General features: G+C 51.7%; 1 protein-coding gene across 3 annotated transcripts in view; it reads right to left on the minus strand.

Annotated features, from left to right (window-relative positions):
* SIN3A (SIN3 transcription regulator family member A) overlaps positions 1–13635 on the minus strand; it is a 30661-nt gene extending 17026 nt beyond the window's left edge. Inside the window, exons 1-6 of one of the 3 annotated variants that reach the window (XM_056499360.1) lie at positions 12318–12799; positions 11592–11722; positions 5431–5651; positions 3913–4089; positions 2443–2549; positions 1684–1966 (exon numbers count right to left, since the gene is read on the minus strand). In XM_056499360.1, the coding sequence (XP_056355335.1) occupies positions 1684–1966; positions 2443–2549; positions 3913–4089; positions 5431–5619 (756 nt within the window). In that variant the 5' untranslated portion in view covers positions 5620–5651; positions 11592–11722; positions 12318–12799. Of the gene's footprint in view, positions 1–1683; positions 1967–2442; positions 2550–3912; positions 4090–5430; positions 5652–11591; positions 11723–12317; positions 12800–13617 lie in introns of those variants that run through there. The other 2 variants (XM_056499361.1, XM_056499359.1) reach the window with 2 other exon arrangements.
* Positions 13636–16090: the final 2455 nt, after the last annotated feature.

Below are 16090 nucleotides of genomic sequence, written 5' to 3' on the forward strand. Positions count from 1 at the left end.
GATTTCCTTGCTAATTGCTTTGGACTGAAACCTGACAGGGGACACAAACTACCTCAAAAACTTAACAGAGCCAAAATGCATAGGTATGGCTGCCTCCAACACTGCAAGTCGCTTTGGCACTAGTGAAAAAAGTGGGATGTACAAAGGCAATGGTGAGGGAAAACTGGAGTTTCTGGAGACAAAACGCAGGCAGTGAGTAATTATTTTGAATACTCTCAATGGACATCAAACAGCCAGGTGAAAATTTGGCTTTGAGGTGCCAATTTTAAAAGGAAATGGAAGTACTTATTCCCCTCACGTTTTTACATTTCCAAACTTGCATTACACAGAGCTTTCAGGACTGAGAAGGTAAATAACTGTCTTAGGATGGCCATAAATATCCTGTTACAAAGTCCTGCCTTGCTCAGCTACTGCTTTACCTGCCTGTCCCTCAGGTTTATTTAAAGTTTCAGCAATGATAGTTCAACACTTTGCAGGCTGGCAGGGAGAAAACCACTTATCCCATGGTGTTAAGAAGCAGACTGCTACAAATTTACTGAGAGCATGTACTTCTTCAGAAAAAAATCCTTGAAATCTGGCACAGGCAAGTTCATTCTAGAATGATCTGCAGTGTCCAGTTTGGCAAATCTTTCAGCATGTTTTTGTTTGCCATTTCTGAGTAGGAAGTTGCATGTCCCAACCATGTTTGTCCAGAGATCAGCTAACTGCCTCATTTTAAATCCTGCTCCTTTTTAACTGCATATTACCTTTTCCTTTAGCTTTTCCAGGCAGTTGCTACCTAACAGTTTAGGGATTAACCCTTGAAACTTCGGAGATTCCCTCCCTAAGGCTCTGAAATACTTTCATATTTTGAGGCTACACAATATTTTATATATGGAGTAATCTCCTTGAATGCCTATTACCCTGTTCTGTTTCACATAAAATACATCTTTTGGACAGTAGCATCTGGGTTATACCTAAACTACAGTCCAACTTGCTTTGTTACTGAAAGGTCTCTGTTTTGGGCACACCACCAATACCTACAGGCAACATCAAGGTCATCTTGCTAAACTCTTGCACTTTAGATGTTGCCAGTAACTCCTGAACCCTCCCATCTGACCCAGACCCCTCCACAAAAACCAATCAATCTGAAAACAAGACTTCAAGCAATGCAGAATCCAGCAAATAACAAATGAAGGTTTCCCAAAGGCTTAATTGCCTCAAGCATTTGAAATGACACAAACACACATCAAAAACTACATCTTCATCACAACCTCTGTTTCATGGGCAATTTCTTGGGCCTTTAGGTCTAAGACAATACACACAAAAGAAGGCAGATAATGTGCCCAGTGCTTTAACTGGGAGCCTTTTCCCTAGGGTTGCTGGATCACTTCTTGAATAATGTGTGAGCCATTTACCAGATGCTCTGACTGTCTTTCAGTTCCCCACTGCCAGCAACAAGGCTTTTCCAAACCCTTAATGTTTTGGAAAGCTTGTTTGAATTGCTGTCAAATTAACTACGACTGCATCTTCAAGTTTGGAAATGAGAAACTAATCCAGCAGCAGAAGGGGAACACACGAATGTTCACAAATACAGAAAAGCAGCATGGAAGGTAATTTTTCACTCTCTAGCTCCACACCAGCTTCAGCTGGAGGCAGCTGCACCCCCCCTGCTGTCAGTGCAGCTCAGCCAAAGCCTCTCACCTTGCTGATTTTGGCAGGTGTGGGCTGTGGTGCCGGCTGTGCTGGTGTCGGGGTGGACTGCGCCGACGGCTGCGACGGGTGCGGCGGCTGCGGCTGCGGCTGGGGCTGCAGCCCGTGGGTGGGGATCTGGTGAACCTGCCCAGGGGTTGTCACGTTCACCATGTCGTTGGTCTGCACCTCAATCTTGTAGCCAGGTGGCAGGAAGGTGTTGAAACCCATGATCAAGTCTGGGTGGCCCTTGAAGAGCTGCGACACACGGCTGATCACCCCTGGAGTGTCGATGCTGGGGAAGGAACAAGATCACATTGTCACCATCCTCTGGGACCTTTCCGTGGGACAAGCTTCTCCACACAGCAATCTTATCACCCCTCACCTATGAAACAATGTAAAACTGAGTCCTATAAGTACTGCTGAACTCAAGAGTGACATTAGCATTATTTTATTAGCCCAGACAGTGTTTTATATCCACGAGATTCAGTCCCAAGTCTGACCATTATTAATGGGCAGACAACCAGACAGCCAGATGAATCAGCTGTCAAGGCTGAACTTGTGAACTCCTACTCTAATCAAAGATCTAGTATAAATAAAAGGGTTGCACTTCATTTTCAGAAAATACAGCACACAACTGCTTGTACATCATTGTCCAGGTGTTTTTTTCTGCATACAAAGGACAGAATTCAGCTCCTGCCCTGTGCTCCCATGTCCACACACATCCACTCTTTCTAACCTGGAAGGAAGAAGCAAAATGCAGATTGCTACCTTTGAGATTTAAATTCCTTCATAATATCCAAGAAGTCATTGTAGACCTGTGGCTGACTACCAAACTGTAGCTTCACCTGGTCAAGGTAAGACAATGCATCCTCCACCTGGAGACAGACCAGACAGGTTATATTAGCAGAGAAGATTTGATTTCACCTCCCATTGTTCTGTAAAACACTCATTATTTGAAAACACAGGTGTTAGCCCTGAGCCTGGGCAGGGAATTAAGGAGCAAAAGAGTTCATGAGCCTGGTTAGTGTTCTACCAGCACTGTTTGAATAAGAGATACTCACTCCCCACTCCTGGCCCACAAGATAAAACTGTACCAAAAAGAGATAAAAAGGGGAGGGGAGAAAAGCAACACAGATCAGCAGAACTACTCAGAATTAAAAAAAAAAAGAAAAAAAAAAAAAAAAAAAGAAAATAAGAACCAAAACCCAACACACTGCAAATTTACCATCACTGAAGTGACTGCTAGGATAAACAGAACTAGACTAAGTATTTTTCCTGCATTCATCTGTGGAAATTATTATGGAAGCCTAAGAATAAGCAGAAAGTGGAAATGACATATTCAGTGTAGTAGATGTCTGCCAGGTACACGCTTGCACTCCTCTCAAAAAGCCAGACATTTCAGATCCACATCGAAGGGCTTCGAAATGGCAGCTGTGGGCGGCAGATTGTTTTACACCTCAAACAGCAAGAGGTTCATGATTCGTGTACCAACAGCCAATTCTCAGAGGTACTGGAAGAACAGCCATGGCCTAAAGTGAGAGCTCTGGGTCTCTGTGCCTCCAGCAGCCCGGCCACGCACGCAGCAGCTGCAAGAGCCACACGTGGGATCTCTCTTTAGTCTGAAATTAAACTACAGCAACTAAGAAAGACTCATGTATAGCCCCAACCTTGCACCAGCAAAGGATTTTCCATGGATTTCACCTGTGAGGAAGAAACACTCTTTTTGAAACCGGTTTTCAGATGTTTGTAGAAGAGAAGTTTCCCATATTCAGCAAAAGGAAAGGGCAGAGGTTTCCACCAAAACTGGAAAAGACTCTCACCGTATTTGGAAGAAGCTGAAACAGGCATCAGTTTGTATGTATGTGCCTTTTCCAAATGTAGCAACTTAAAGGGGTTATTTTTGGTGGACTTCTCTTTGTTTAAGGGTTTTACAGCACATAATCTGAGAATAGAGCCTTCCTTACTCCCAAATTACTCCCACACAACCACCCACATACGCCATGTGTTCAGAAAAGCACCAAATGTTTTGGTAATTTAACCCATTCATCCAAATACTCTAAGCAATACATTTTTCCTTTCCCTCCCTGCCACAAATCTTTTCCTGGCGAGTCAGATTTCTTTTTATTATGGTGTGAGAAACGAGAGGAGAGAGGAGGTAAAAACCGATTGAAAAAGGGACGTGGCCGCGGAAGGAATTTCGGGAGAGGACGGCTGCCATCAGGCAGCTGCTGGCATTACCTTGAGCCTCTGGAACTGCTGCTGGCCCTGCACGGGCACGGCTGGGGGCGTGGGGTGCGTGTGGCTGGGCACCACCTGGCTGCCGTGGGGCTGCACGGGCGCGGGGTGGTGGTGGCCGCTGTGCACGGCCGCGATGGCCGGCCCGTGGCTGCCCGAGCTCTGCGGCACGGCCGACACCTGCCAAGGCAAACAGCACGTCAGGCACGGCCACGGCCTCGTGGCAGGGAGCACAGAGCCTCCCCGGCTTCCCAGGCACAGCAGTACAACCAGGGAAGCTAAAGGAAGCTGCTTTGAGCTTTAATCACAACTGCTAATGACTTTACTCAACAACTTTCATCCCATCTTTCAAATACAGCACAGCCCTCCCTGCAAACACGTTCCAAACACAGGTTGTCCCCAGCTTGCACACTCACTGCCTGTCCAGTATGTCCCCTGACAGAAAGACCTGAAAAAGGAGGGCAAAATGGAATTTTTAATCTCTCAAGGTTCTCTCCTTTCCCTACATGTCACAAGTAATAATCGGAGTGAATGAATCCTTATGGGCTGCTACATTCTTGATAATTCAGTTTGGGTACTGGAAGTGAAATTGTGGCTCTCTGGCAGCAGCAGGCTCAGGGGAAAACCCAGCTTGGTATTTCCCCTAGAAAACCAGGGAAAGAACACAAAGCATGCACTTTTGGGATTTCTTCATACCATAAGCCAGCAAAGCTGCAATTTGGAAAATCATTTTCACAAACCCAGTTTTCCATTCAAGCCTCTTCTAGATGGGACACACTTAATGAACAGAATAAGGTTTGCCTGCTGGTCCATCCAAGTTCTTTTTAGGAAGGACTGCCAGGGCAAACACACTTTCTTCCAGCCCCTGCACAGGTCTGCCTGCAGCTCTTCAGGTCTGTGGTTGCCACTATCAGTGTGAATATCCTTTCTGCAGAAGCAAGGATGAAGCTGTGTGTAAAATCAGGCACTAGACAGGGAGAGCAGCTCACCAGCAACACGAGTGTGAAAGATTAAACATGCCAGAAATGTGGCAAAGACAAATATTCCACAAATAGCCTTTCCCTGCTCTTTTACTGACAGCTATCTCCAGTGTACTCTCAAAAAGATGTTTTTTCTCCCTGTTCCAAACTACCAGCTCCTTGTAAAGGAGGCAAGAGAGGGAAGAGTGCCACCTAATGACTCTGGGGTAACGTTCTCCGAAACATTTCAATTTTCCTGAAAGTCTTCAATCTAAATGCTGATCTAGTCTGTTAAGCTTAAGATCACCCAAGATACCATACATCTTTTACAATAGCAAACCTTTTCCTGCTGAAAAACAGAAAAACAGAGGGAAAACCCTCCACAAATCTCTGCGACTCAGAGCCCATGGTCTGAGAGAATCATTAGAAGAACTGTGCTCAAGAAAGTTGGTTCATGAACAAAGCCAATAAAGCAAGCACCGACAATGAGATGCACGTCCATTGTGTCAAATACAGAATAAGGTGCTGGCTGCAGGGAGCTGAAGGCTGAGCACACACACACCTGGTAGCTGGGAGTTACAGAGTACTGGATGCCCGTGGCCGACTGCATGGTCTCAGAAACGGCCTCATAGACCGGCGGGGCCGGGGCGAGCACGCGGTGCTGGTGCGGGAAAGGCTCGGTGCTGCTGGCCAGGCGCCTCTGCTGCGACGCGTACACGGGTGACTCCTGCTCATCCAATCGCCGCTTCATGCTGAACTCATGCTCAGGAAGCACCACCAAACCTGGGGCAAGCAGAGTGGTCATTGTTACAATATAATATAATATAATATAATATTATTATCAAAGAGGAATTGAGCCGGCGCTCCCGCCCCGCGGCACGGCCGCTTGGCGAGTTTTTGGCTGATATCTTGAGATGGGAAAGTGGAATTAAAGATTTAGCTTTCAGCATAAAACATGCAACTGCATCTCACCACAAAAAGTACAGCCTTATTGTTGTAGTAACTTGGAAGTTCGTGATTTCTTCGGTCTCACCTAAAGGATGTTGCTAATGGAAGCATCACATAGACGCTGAGTGATGCAAAGCTTGTGAGCATGGTGTCTGAGCACACAGAATGTGTTACCTACACACCACTTATACTGATAGCAGAAAAATAACCCCCTTGGACAGTCCAGGTAGGATGACAGCTGTGAGAAAGGCCTTAAAACATGGGAAAAAAGCAGGATGCAGAATCAGAGTTTGAAGTCACTCACAAAGCCCCAGAGTGATCTGCATTTAACACGTGTATTAATAACATTTCATGTGTAACTTTAGGGAAAGATATAGGTCTGCTATACCAGGAGTATTCTGGATATCACATGCCACACCTGTGGTCCTGCCAGCACTCTGGCCCCACTCAGAAGTTGGATTCCTGCTTGCCTGACAGGGAGCACACATCAGCAGCACTGACTCCCCTGTATTTTCTTTCATGCTCCTGCCCAACCTCGAGTTGATTTCACCTCAAATCCAACAGGTCATTCTGCCACTGTCCCACTCCAAAAGGAGACATGAATTCCTGGCTCTGTTGGATTGAACTAGTTCCCCCAGCACTCTCTACTGCAAGCAAATTCCAGTGCTGTTTTCTGTCCATTGATAATTATTGCCATCCTCAAGATGCTATCTGCTGTTTTTCAAAAGCACAGGCAGCCTGTTGAGGTGTTTGAAGGACAGAAAACCGTGAAATCACACTCTTATGCTTCAGGATCTTTCCAAAGCAAGGCCTTTTCAGTTCAGTGCAGTTAAGACACACTCATTGCTATGGATAAATGAAAGGGAATGACATTCCCCCAGAATAATGGAACAACAGCCAACTGAGCCAATCCCCATCTACCAAGTCAGGACAGCTCTTCACAGTCTTAATCTGTCATTAATCAAATAACGCAAAGATCATTAGCTAACATCTCACATTAAATAGGGAAACAGGAATCAGCAGGACAGAGGTGCAGATTATCCTCTCCATGACAAAAACACAGAAGATATTTGGAAAGATTTGTTTTAAAGATCATTTAATTCCATTCCTGTCATGGGCAGGGACACCTTCCGCTATCCCAGGCTGCTCCAAGCCCTGTCCAGCCTGGCCTTGGGCACTTCCAGGGATGGGGCAGCCACAGCTTCTCTGGGCACCCTGTGCCAGGACCTCACCACCCTCAACAGGAAAAAATTTATTTTCAGTATCCAATACAAACTCTCTTTATTAGTCCCTCCTGTCAGTTGGAGAGGGTAGGACAACAAGGGAGATGACTTAATTTATTTTTGAACTTACTCTTCAAGTTTAACCTCTCAAGAGGTCCCCAAATCACCTGGCAGGTCACAGACAGGAAGCAGAGGGGGACTCCTTGCTCCAAGTAAAGGGAAAAGCTCGTCAACTGCATCTTAGTTGCAAGTTACAAACCCTAAGTAAGCCTGACCCCCAGCACACACTCAGCAAGCAGAGGATCACACTCCAGGAGCTCACTTTTCTAATGGTGCACTATTTAATGCTAATAAGGTTGGGACTAAACAGCAAATCTGGCTCCACACCATCACCCATGAGCAGAGCTGGCCAGGATTTTGCATGACAATGGCTGAGTGCATGAGTAAAGTGTGGGCAAAGCTTTGGTGGCAGCTATTTACAACCTACTCCCCAGCTTGGATCCCTCCTGCTCTGAACATGGGTCCCTCAGCCCATCCTGCCACTCACTTTTGATCTCCCAGGCTGGCTCTCCCTCACCTTCTCAATACTGTGTGTAGATCCGTGTGGTGTGGTGGCTGTCCAGAGTCCCACCCTTGGGTCTCATTCCCCAAAGCAACACTCCACATCACCCCTCCAGATGGACTCACCAGCCCCTAAAGCAGAGGTTGTTTCAGGGCAGAAGGTGGCTGGAAGCCTCACGTGCCCTTATGAGGATTAAAATGCCACCTTGGGCTGTGTGAGAAGACTTTCCCCTGTGAAGATACAACAATTCCTGGCCTGTGAGGCCACAGGAATCATGACAGCACCAAGGATCCATCACCACACACACACCAGCAGCATTTTTGAAGCCCCCAGTTCTTGCAGGACAAATGTACAATCTCCCAAAAATCTAGTTTTGCTGTATGGTTGATATTAAAACTTCTGTAAAGCAAAAATTAAAGCTCATGTATGTTCATCTTCCCTCTGAATTCCCGTCACCTTCACCAGCTGAGCTTGGACTCTGCTTTTATCCAAGCACTGAACCTGCTTCAACTGTGAAATTCTGTATTAAATATGGGTGTGTGTATATATATATATATACATATATCAATATATAGGTAAATAGCACCAGTCAATCCTCCCAGATAACACCACACTAACTCCTACCAAGGGTCTGCAATCCACTGAGTAAAAGTGTCACAGCAAATCAGCCCTTAATGAAGATTGCTAATTGACAGACCTTATCAATCCTAGCAGAGAGATGATCTCAAAGCTCTGCTGTACCTAGACAGAGACTAGTGATGGTAACTCTGCACCCATCATCACCACCCAAACTCTACAGAGAGGGGAGAGCAAACCAGCACCCTAACTGAGTGGTCTGAATCCTGCAGGAGACAGGATGCTGAATAGTCCCAAAGTGCATTCATTCCCTCACTGAAGTCCTGCTAATCTTGAACTGGCACCTCCACCCACATCTCCTCTGCTCAATAGCTGGAGAGATCTGTTGTGTAGCAAGTCCTACCCCTCCTACAGCCCACCAAAAAGCTGAGGAAGGAACAATGAGATGAACCCCAAGACAAGCCACATCATTTTGAACTGATTTAGCCAAAGTGTGCTGCTCAAAGGGGCAATTCTACCCACTTCCAGCCTCAGGAACAACTGATTTTTCTTAATGATGGCAAAGCCCAGCTAAGGGAAAGGTATTTTGAGAATAAGCACACAACATCAAAGACTTGCACCAAGTGTTTTCTCTCCACCTTACAAACAATACTATGCTTATGTCATCATCTCAGAAATCTCTGGCATCCCCTCATGGACTTTGAAGTGTAGATTTACAGAGCCCCAATTCAAACTGCAACATCCATAGCCTTAATTTGGGGGTTGGAAAGCCCTCAAAATACAGCAAGGACTGAAAGTAAGTCACAAAATTCAGGTACTTTCCTTTGTTAAAAGCATAACAGGATGCATGTAGGAGAACTTAGCTCCACCTGAGCAGGCCAAGTCAAGAATTGAGTTCCCCAGCAGCATTTCTACCCAAACTGCCTATGGTTTTTTTTTTTTTTTCCCTGAGGTTTTTAGTGTTCCTCTTTGCAGGAAAAGGATGCTGCACGGGAACACACCTCTGGATCTTCCCATCTGTGTCACCTCCCAGCTCCCCAGGCAGGATGCATCAGGCAGACACACACACACAGGATCCTCAGCTGGTAAAGCAAAGGAAAAATTACAAAAGGCTATGTTGCATGTCACTAACAGAGGCACAAGAGCCCAGGTGTGGCAACTCTGCTCCCCAACATTTTACCATAAAATATCCCAAAAATCTCTGTTATTTCTACTGCAGGTTTCCCCACCAGATAAGCAGGGTCTTCTGGCATTCAGCTGGTAAAGTTAAAAGAAAAAGCCAAATAGAGATTAGGAAGAAAGCAAATTGGGAGGGTGCCCTGCCTCAACACCTGTTGGAAACTCAAACACCACCTTCACCAACAAGCTGTAAAAGAGCCACTTTTAGGAGAGGTTTTTGGCTGCTCTGAAAAACTGCAGGGAAATTGCAGAGCTGCAGAGGGTTTGTTTAACACAAGTGAGTGCTTTTTAAAAGGTTTTCTCTCGAGGGAGAGAGGAGCAGCAAGTGTAAATCTCAACTCTGCTGCCGGAGCAGTGCCGGATGTCCTGCAGGACACGTCCCACAGAGGATTATGGAGGAGCACATGGCAGTGCCTGCTGGAAAGGAGCCGGCTCAGGTTCCACCAGCGCTGCTAACCCAGCCACACCACTTCCAGAACATGACCCAGCCTGCTCAGCAGCCACTGCCACACTTTGTTTTTATGGTGACACACAGCCCGGATCCCCAGGCTGCAGCACGGGATAACCCCTCGGCCACACTACAGAACCAGAGCATCATTCCAAACTGAAATGAGAAACATCCTTAGAAAAAGGTGCTGGGAAAACACAACCTGAAGCTTTGGGAGTTTTCTGCAGGGTGACACCATGCCAGCGCTCACCAAGAGGCAGATGGGGCACAAAAAAACCCCACTGGTCCAGATGGGAGACAAGTTGGTGAGGCACTGATCCCTGCTCTGCCAAAAACCCCTCTGCACAGACACAATCCAAAACATGCTCTACAGAGCCTAGAGCATTGTTGTGCCCTGTTCCCTGACTGTACCTACCCCATGCACAGGGAGAATGATCAGAATTCTTTTATTTAACCAAATGAAAAAAAGGAAAGACCCAATGGGGTTGGAAAAAAGTAGCAAGGTCCCAAAAGCACACCCCAGGCTGAAGTGACAGCTATTATGGGGTTCTTTTCTGCTCCAGCTCCAACAGCCATAAAAGCTTTCCAACGCTGGAGAAGTCCAGAACAGCAATCTGGACAGAAAACGATTCATAAATCCTGGAAACGTAAATGATCCGCCTGCCAATTCCAACACGATGCTCCCAGCCCCAAGAGCCACACGTGCCAGCAGCCTGTGCAGAGATCTCCCCTGGCAATCCAGGCTGGGACCAGGGCAGAGCATCCCCCTTCCCCACACTGCTCACTAAACCAGCCAGAGTTTCCCCAAAGTTGAGCAAATCAGCGCTGGTTTTTTGGATGAATTATTATGTTGCAGCATCTCAAACAAATTCATGCTGAGACCATGTGTCTTCACCAGAAGCAGAAGGTGGGAGGGATGAGGATAAGATACTCTGGGGGGAGAAAGCACAATTTCCTTTTGCAAAGAGCGTACTCATGTGAAAAAGTGCAAACTTTACCTCAGCAGGGAAAAAAAAAAAAAAAAAAAAGTGGTTTTAAAACCTTAAAAAGTGGTTTTCTGTCATCAGAGATCCAGCACAGGCTGACACCAGGCTGCCAAGGCACTCTATGTGATGAAGGAAGTTTTACAGATGCTTTAAAATTAGTATATTAAAACAAAATGCCATTTAAACTTAAAATATGTACTATATAGTCAATCCTATGTAGTAATGTTTACTTTCCTCAAACTGTATTTTTTAAAATAATTGCAACCTAGGAGTGGAAAATGGCCAGTACAGATACAGCTGCACTGAATTAAGTTGGGCATTTCCCACTTGTTTACTGACCCCACACCTTTTAGCACAACCAAAAGTGGCAAGTTAAAAGAGAAGCACGAGTGCTATGTCAGCTTTAAGCTACACTTTAACACACAGACCAGGTTTAGATTCCTCTGGACAGCGTGGGAGACTGAAAATCCATGCACAGCTGGAGATGCCTTTGATAATTAGTTTAAAATAGAGCTGTACAACTTATTTTGTTCCGTTTCAGTGGTCCAAATAAATAGATTTCTTTAGGGATGTAACTTCTATCGTGTTATTCACACGAATAACAACTGTTAATATTCATTATGAACCCAGGCCAAGAAAAGGTAGAAGAAACAGGATTTACTTAAGCAGGTACAAAGCACGGTGATACTTTTACAGCTACCTGAACTCCACCAGCCTCCTGATATCAAAAAAACAACAAACCTAAAGTAGTTTCTAGGGATGTACAACAGCCTGGAGAATCAACAGAAGGGGATGAAATACCAATGCAAGGAGGACGAGTAGATCAAAATCGCTGGACAATTAATGGGTGCACGAGGCGCTCTCGGGTTTCCATCTACGAACGCGCCGCTCCAACAGGTCCTTTCGGAGAGCTGCGCTGCGGAGCTGCGAAACTGCGGAAAGCGGCGGCGGAGCGCTGGGCGATCCCGGAGCCGGACCCCGCGGCGGGGCACGGCCCGGCGCAGCGCGGCCATGGCAGCTCCGCCGGGAACTCGGCGGAACACCGGGACCAGAGCGGCACCGCGCTCACCCCCCGGCTCTCGGAACGCCCCCCCGGGCGGGCGGGAGCGGCGGCGCGCGGCTCGGCCGGTACCGGGGCCGTGCAATGCGGGCGAGCGCTGCCGGGGGCGGTCCCGCCGCAGCCCGGGAGCGGCACCGGGCGGAGGGCGGGCGGAGGGGCGGGGGGAGGAGGCGGCGCCCGGCTCGCAGCGCGCCCAGCGGCCGCCGCACGCTCCGCCCGCCGCTCCCGCCATGCCGGGGCCGGGACACCCCGGCGGGGCGGGGCGGGGCGGGAGGACGCGCGGCCGCCCGCGCGGGCCGGGGCTCCCCGGGGAGCCGCGCTGCGGGCACCCACCGGCCCCCCCGCCCCCCCCCGACCCCGCGCCGCCGCCGCCGCACCGGCGCCGGGCCCCGCCCCCTACGGATCGCCGGAGGGGGCCGGCCCCGGGCCCGGCGGCCTCCCGTCCCCGCCGCCCCGCTCTTCCTTACCTCGAAGCGGGGCCCTGGCTGCGGCCGGGTCTCCCTCAGGGTCCGGGGGTGGCGGGCACCTCCCGGGCGGGCGGCGGGGGCGGGCTGTCCCCGGCGCGGTGAGAAGAGGGGGTCCCCGCGCCCCTCCTCCCGGAGGGGGGGGGCGGGCGGGGGCGGCGCCGGTGCCCCGGCGGGGGCGGGGGGCTCGGCGGGGGGGGTAAGATGGAGTAACCGTCTGTCGGCCGCCGCGGCGGAGCGCTGCCCGCTTCTCTGTTCCCCGGGAAATCCCGCCCCTCCTCGCGCAGGGGGGGAGCCCCGAGCGCCCGTTGGCTGAGACGCGCGCCCGTCACCGCCTCGGCCAATGGCAGCGCTGGCCCCGCCCACAAGGCCCTCCCCTATTGGCCGCGGCCCCCAGGAAGGGGATGTGGAGAGGAAGGGAGGGAGGAGAGGAGGGGGGGAGCGACCGCCGAAGAAAAATGTCCGTATAAGCAGCGCGCCCCGCCCCCGTCCCGCCTCCCCCGCCGTCCCATTGGCTGCCCGAACAAAGCGCCGGCCAATTAGCGAGCGGGGCCGCGCCGCCGTCACGGTGAGAATCCCACCCACGCGGCGAATTCGCCCCGCCCGCCACCGGCGAGGCCACGCCCCCCTCTCTGGGGAGCCCTTTTGTGGAATGTTTACATCGCGGCCGCGGCCCGCGCCAGCGGCTCCCCCCGCCGCCCCCCCCCGGCCCCGGGCCCCGGCGCCAGCCGGTTGGGCGGCGGGAAGGGGGGGGACTCGGCGGCGGGGCCCGGGCCCGGGGGCGGCGCGGCGCTGCCTTTTGTCCCCGACCCCTTCACTTCCGGGATGGCGGCGCCCCACGTGGGGCGGGCCGGTCGCACGTGCGGGCGGGGGGCACAGGGCACACGCACACACTGCCTCACGCACACGCCCCGCACACTCGCACACACTCACAATCACGCACGCACGCACCCAGGAGGAGGCGGGGGGGCCGTGGGCGGTGCGCGCCGCGGGGGGGCGGGGCCCTCAGCCGAGACAGCCAATGGCGTGCGAGGGAGGGGGCGTGGCCAGCGCGTCCATGGCCGCCCCCCTCCCTCCTCCCCCCACGCGCACACACGCTCAGCCACTCGCCCCCCCCCCGCCCGCTCCCGCCGCCCGTCGCGCGCTTCCCGCCGGCGGGATCCGGAGAGCGCGCGCGCTCCTCTCCCCTCCTACCCCCCCCATCGCTTCCCTCAGGTTCCCGCCCGCCCCTTGGGAAGCGATTCCCGTGAAGGGAGGGCGAAGCTGGGAAAGTGTGTGTGTGGGGGAAGCAGCTGTTACATACCCTCAGCGCGCAGGCGAGCAGCCCTGAATGGAGCGGGAACTCCCCCCGGGACCGATTGGCCCCGCGGCGCCGCTCGTCACGGCCGCGCCGCCCACGGCGGGAGGGGGCGCGGCTGAGGGGCTGAGGGAAAGGCCTCTCGGCGGGAGGGAGCCCCGCGCTCCCGCCGCTAGAACGAGAGATGGAGGTCGGGGTTTCATTTAAAGCCTGCGATCGTCGCGTTTCTCTCTCCCTTTGGGAAGCTGTGATGGGGTGCTGGGCTCCCCAGGCGGAGCAGCCAGGCCTGGTTCGTGCTCATCTGGGCATCCAGAGCGTGCTGGGGAAAAGGGTAAAATACAAACGCACGCCTTCCGCGCTCCTATTAAAATGTGTATTTCGAGCACCTTCGCTCAAACCAGGTCTAAATCTGCTAGTTGGTTATTTTCCTTTCCGGCTGTTGTTCCGTTTCTCCGAGCGGGAGCAGGCGGTGAGGATGTGCCGGGATAAGCAGAGCAGAGCTCCCTGGCGCTCGGTGTAACCCTGGCACGGCTGCAGTAACACCGCAGATCCAGCCCGAGCCTCGGGAACCGGAGGCAAGGAAGCAGAAGGGCTGGGAAATGAAGCGCTCTGGAGCTAGGCTCTTTCCAAACTCCAAACTTACGAGCACTAAGTAATCGTCATGCAGCCGAGAAAGCCGAACGAGGCAGGTGGGCACAGCCATGGCAGCGCCGCTTTGGGATTGCCCTGCAATGCCTTTAAATCCCCGCTTCCAAACTCCAGCGGAACTCTGGATTTCGTTCTTGGAATTGCTGTTACTTTTGCCCGTGGGGGCTGATGCCCGTCTCTGGGCATCTCCAGGGAAGGGGAGATGATCCTGCAGGCATCAGGCTGCCTGCACTCAACAGCCCGTTTTTCCCACCGCTCTCCAAGCAATACAAAGTTTTTCTTTCCAGTAACTTTTGGCTGTCTGCATGAAGCGACCATTTCCTGAGAAATCCTTATTTCTGCTGCTCAGCAGGGCCTGCTGGCACAGAAGGAATGGATGGAATAAAACATCATATTGTGCAAGAGGATAGAAAACGCTGGCTTTGAGAAGAAATGCAGCCCTGGAAATAGTAAGGGAGGGTGAGTGTTTGGGTTGTTTTTCCATGGAAAAGGTTTACAACCCTTTCCTCCGCCTCCAGCACAGATGGGATCTTCATCCCTCCTCAAAGGGAGCAGCATATCCAAGCTGTTCCCATTCAGAGCCAGAACTGGTGATCCCCATCCCTCTCCTCTGGTTATTCCTACCAGGCACACGAGTCTGGGAAAAGTTTTGGTTCTCTGTGCCCACATCACATGGAATTGAGCTAGAAGGCACCACAACCACCTTTAGCATGTGCACAGAGCAGGCTTGGTTGGGATTTCAAAGCCTGTGGAAGAGAGACAGGGGCTGGGCACACTCACGGGGCCACGTGGGACACTTGGCATCACCTGCAGCTTTCAGATCTGGACCTGACACTTGGCCAAAAGCCCCGCTGAGCCACAGAGAGCTGCTGCTGACAGCACAGGATTAACAGTGAACTGCAAACATCCCCTTCCTGCGTGTGAAGAAAGCCCAGCTGGGTGAAAAAGTTTGGCAGTGAGGAGGGAGGGCCCTGGGAGCCCTCCTGGAGGATGAGAGCTCCCTCGAGGAGCCACCCTGCACTGGGTGCCTGCAGGGAAACTGGGGCAGCCTGAGCAGGAGGAACAGATCACACTGCTGGGCTGATGCTGCTCCAGGACACAGCTGGGTGGAAAATGGTACCTGGAAGGACGGGACACTGCAGCTGAACCAGAACCACTCTGCAGGCAGGATGTGCACAGCTCCAGGGAGGCTCCCACCACCTCGTGCACCCCTCTGCACCGGGACACGCAGCCCTTCCAGACAGACTCCCTGCTGCCTCTGGTCCTTTTCCAGCCTTCCAGTGCTTGTGTCTGACCTTGGTTTGGCACAGCCAAGCCACTCCACTCCCAGAGCACAGGGGAAAGCTTCTCCCTGTGCTAGTCCTAGAAAGACACTGGCATCTCTCACTTTTTTAGGCTCCAGCTGAGCAAACACAGGTGCTGCTCTTCACACCCGCCAGCTGCCCTGCTCTGGGGCACAAGTTCCCTCACTGGCTCCAGGGCTTCATTTGCACAAGCTGCCCTTTTTCCTCCCTCCTCCCTAAGCCTCAGGCTGTGGCTGCTGCTCTGGGACTGGCATCACTTGCACCTGAAGGCACTGGGGCTGCCTGACAGCCCAGGAGTTGCCCCTGATTTTTGTACCCTGCCTGCCTGCTCAGAGGGGATCCAGGAGCACAGAGGTGATGCCTGCACCTCCAAATCCTGCAGCAGCAGGCAGACACCACGGCCAGACAGGAGACTGGTGTCCTGGGGCTTGTCAAGGCCCTGGGAAAGAGGCAGGAGCTTGGAGCAAAGTGGTTTGTGTCCCCCCTGGCTACACCGGCCCATTGTGCTGCCTTCCCTCCTAACACTA

This window comes from Oenanthe melanoleuca, chromosome 10 (genome assembly GCF_029582105.1).
Source record: "Oenanthe melanoleuca isolate GR-GAL-2019-014 chromosome 10, OMel1.0, whole genome shotgun sequence".
In the NCBI taxonomy this organism is placed as follows: domain Eukaryota; kingdom Metazoa; phylum Chordata; class Aves; order Passeriformes; family Muscicapidae; genus Oenanthe; species Oenanthe melanoleuca.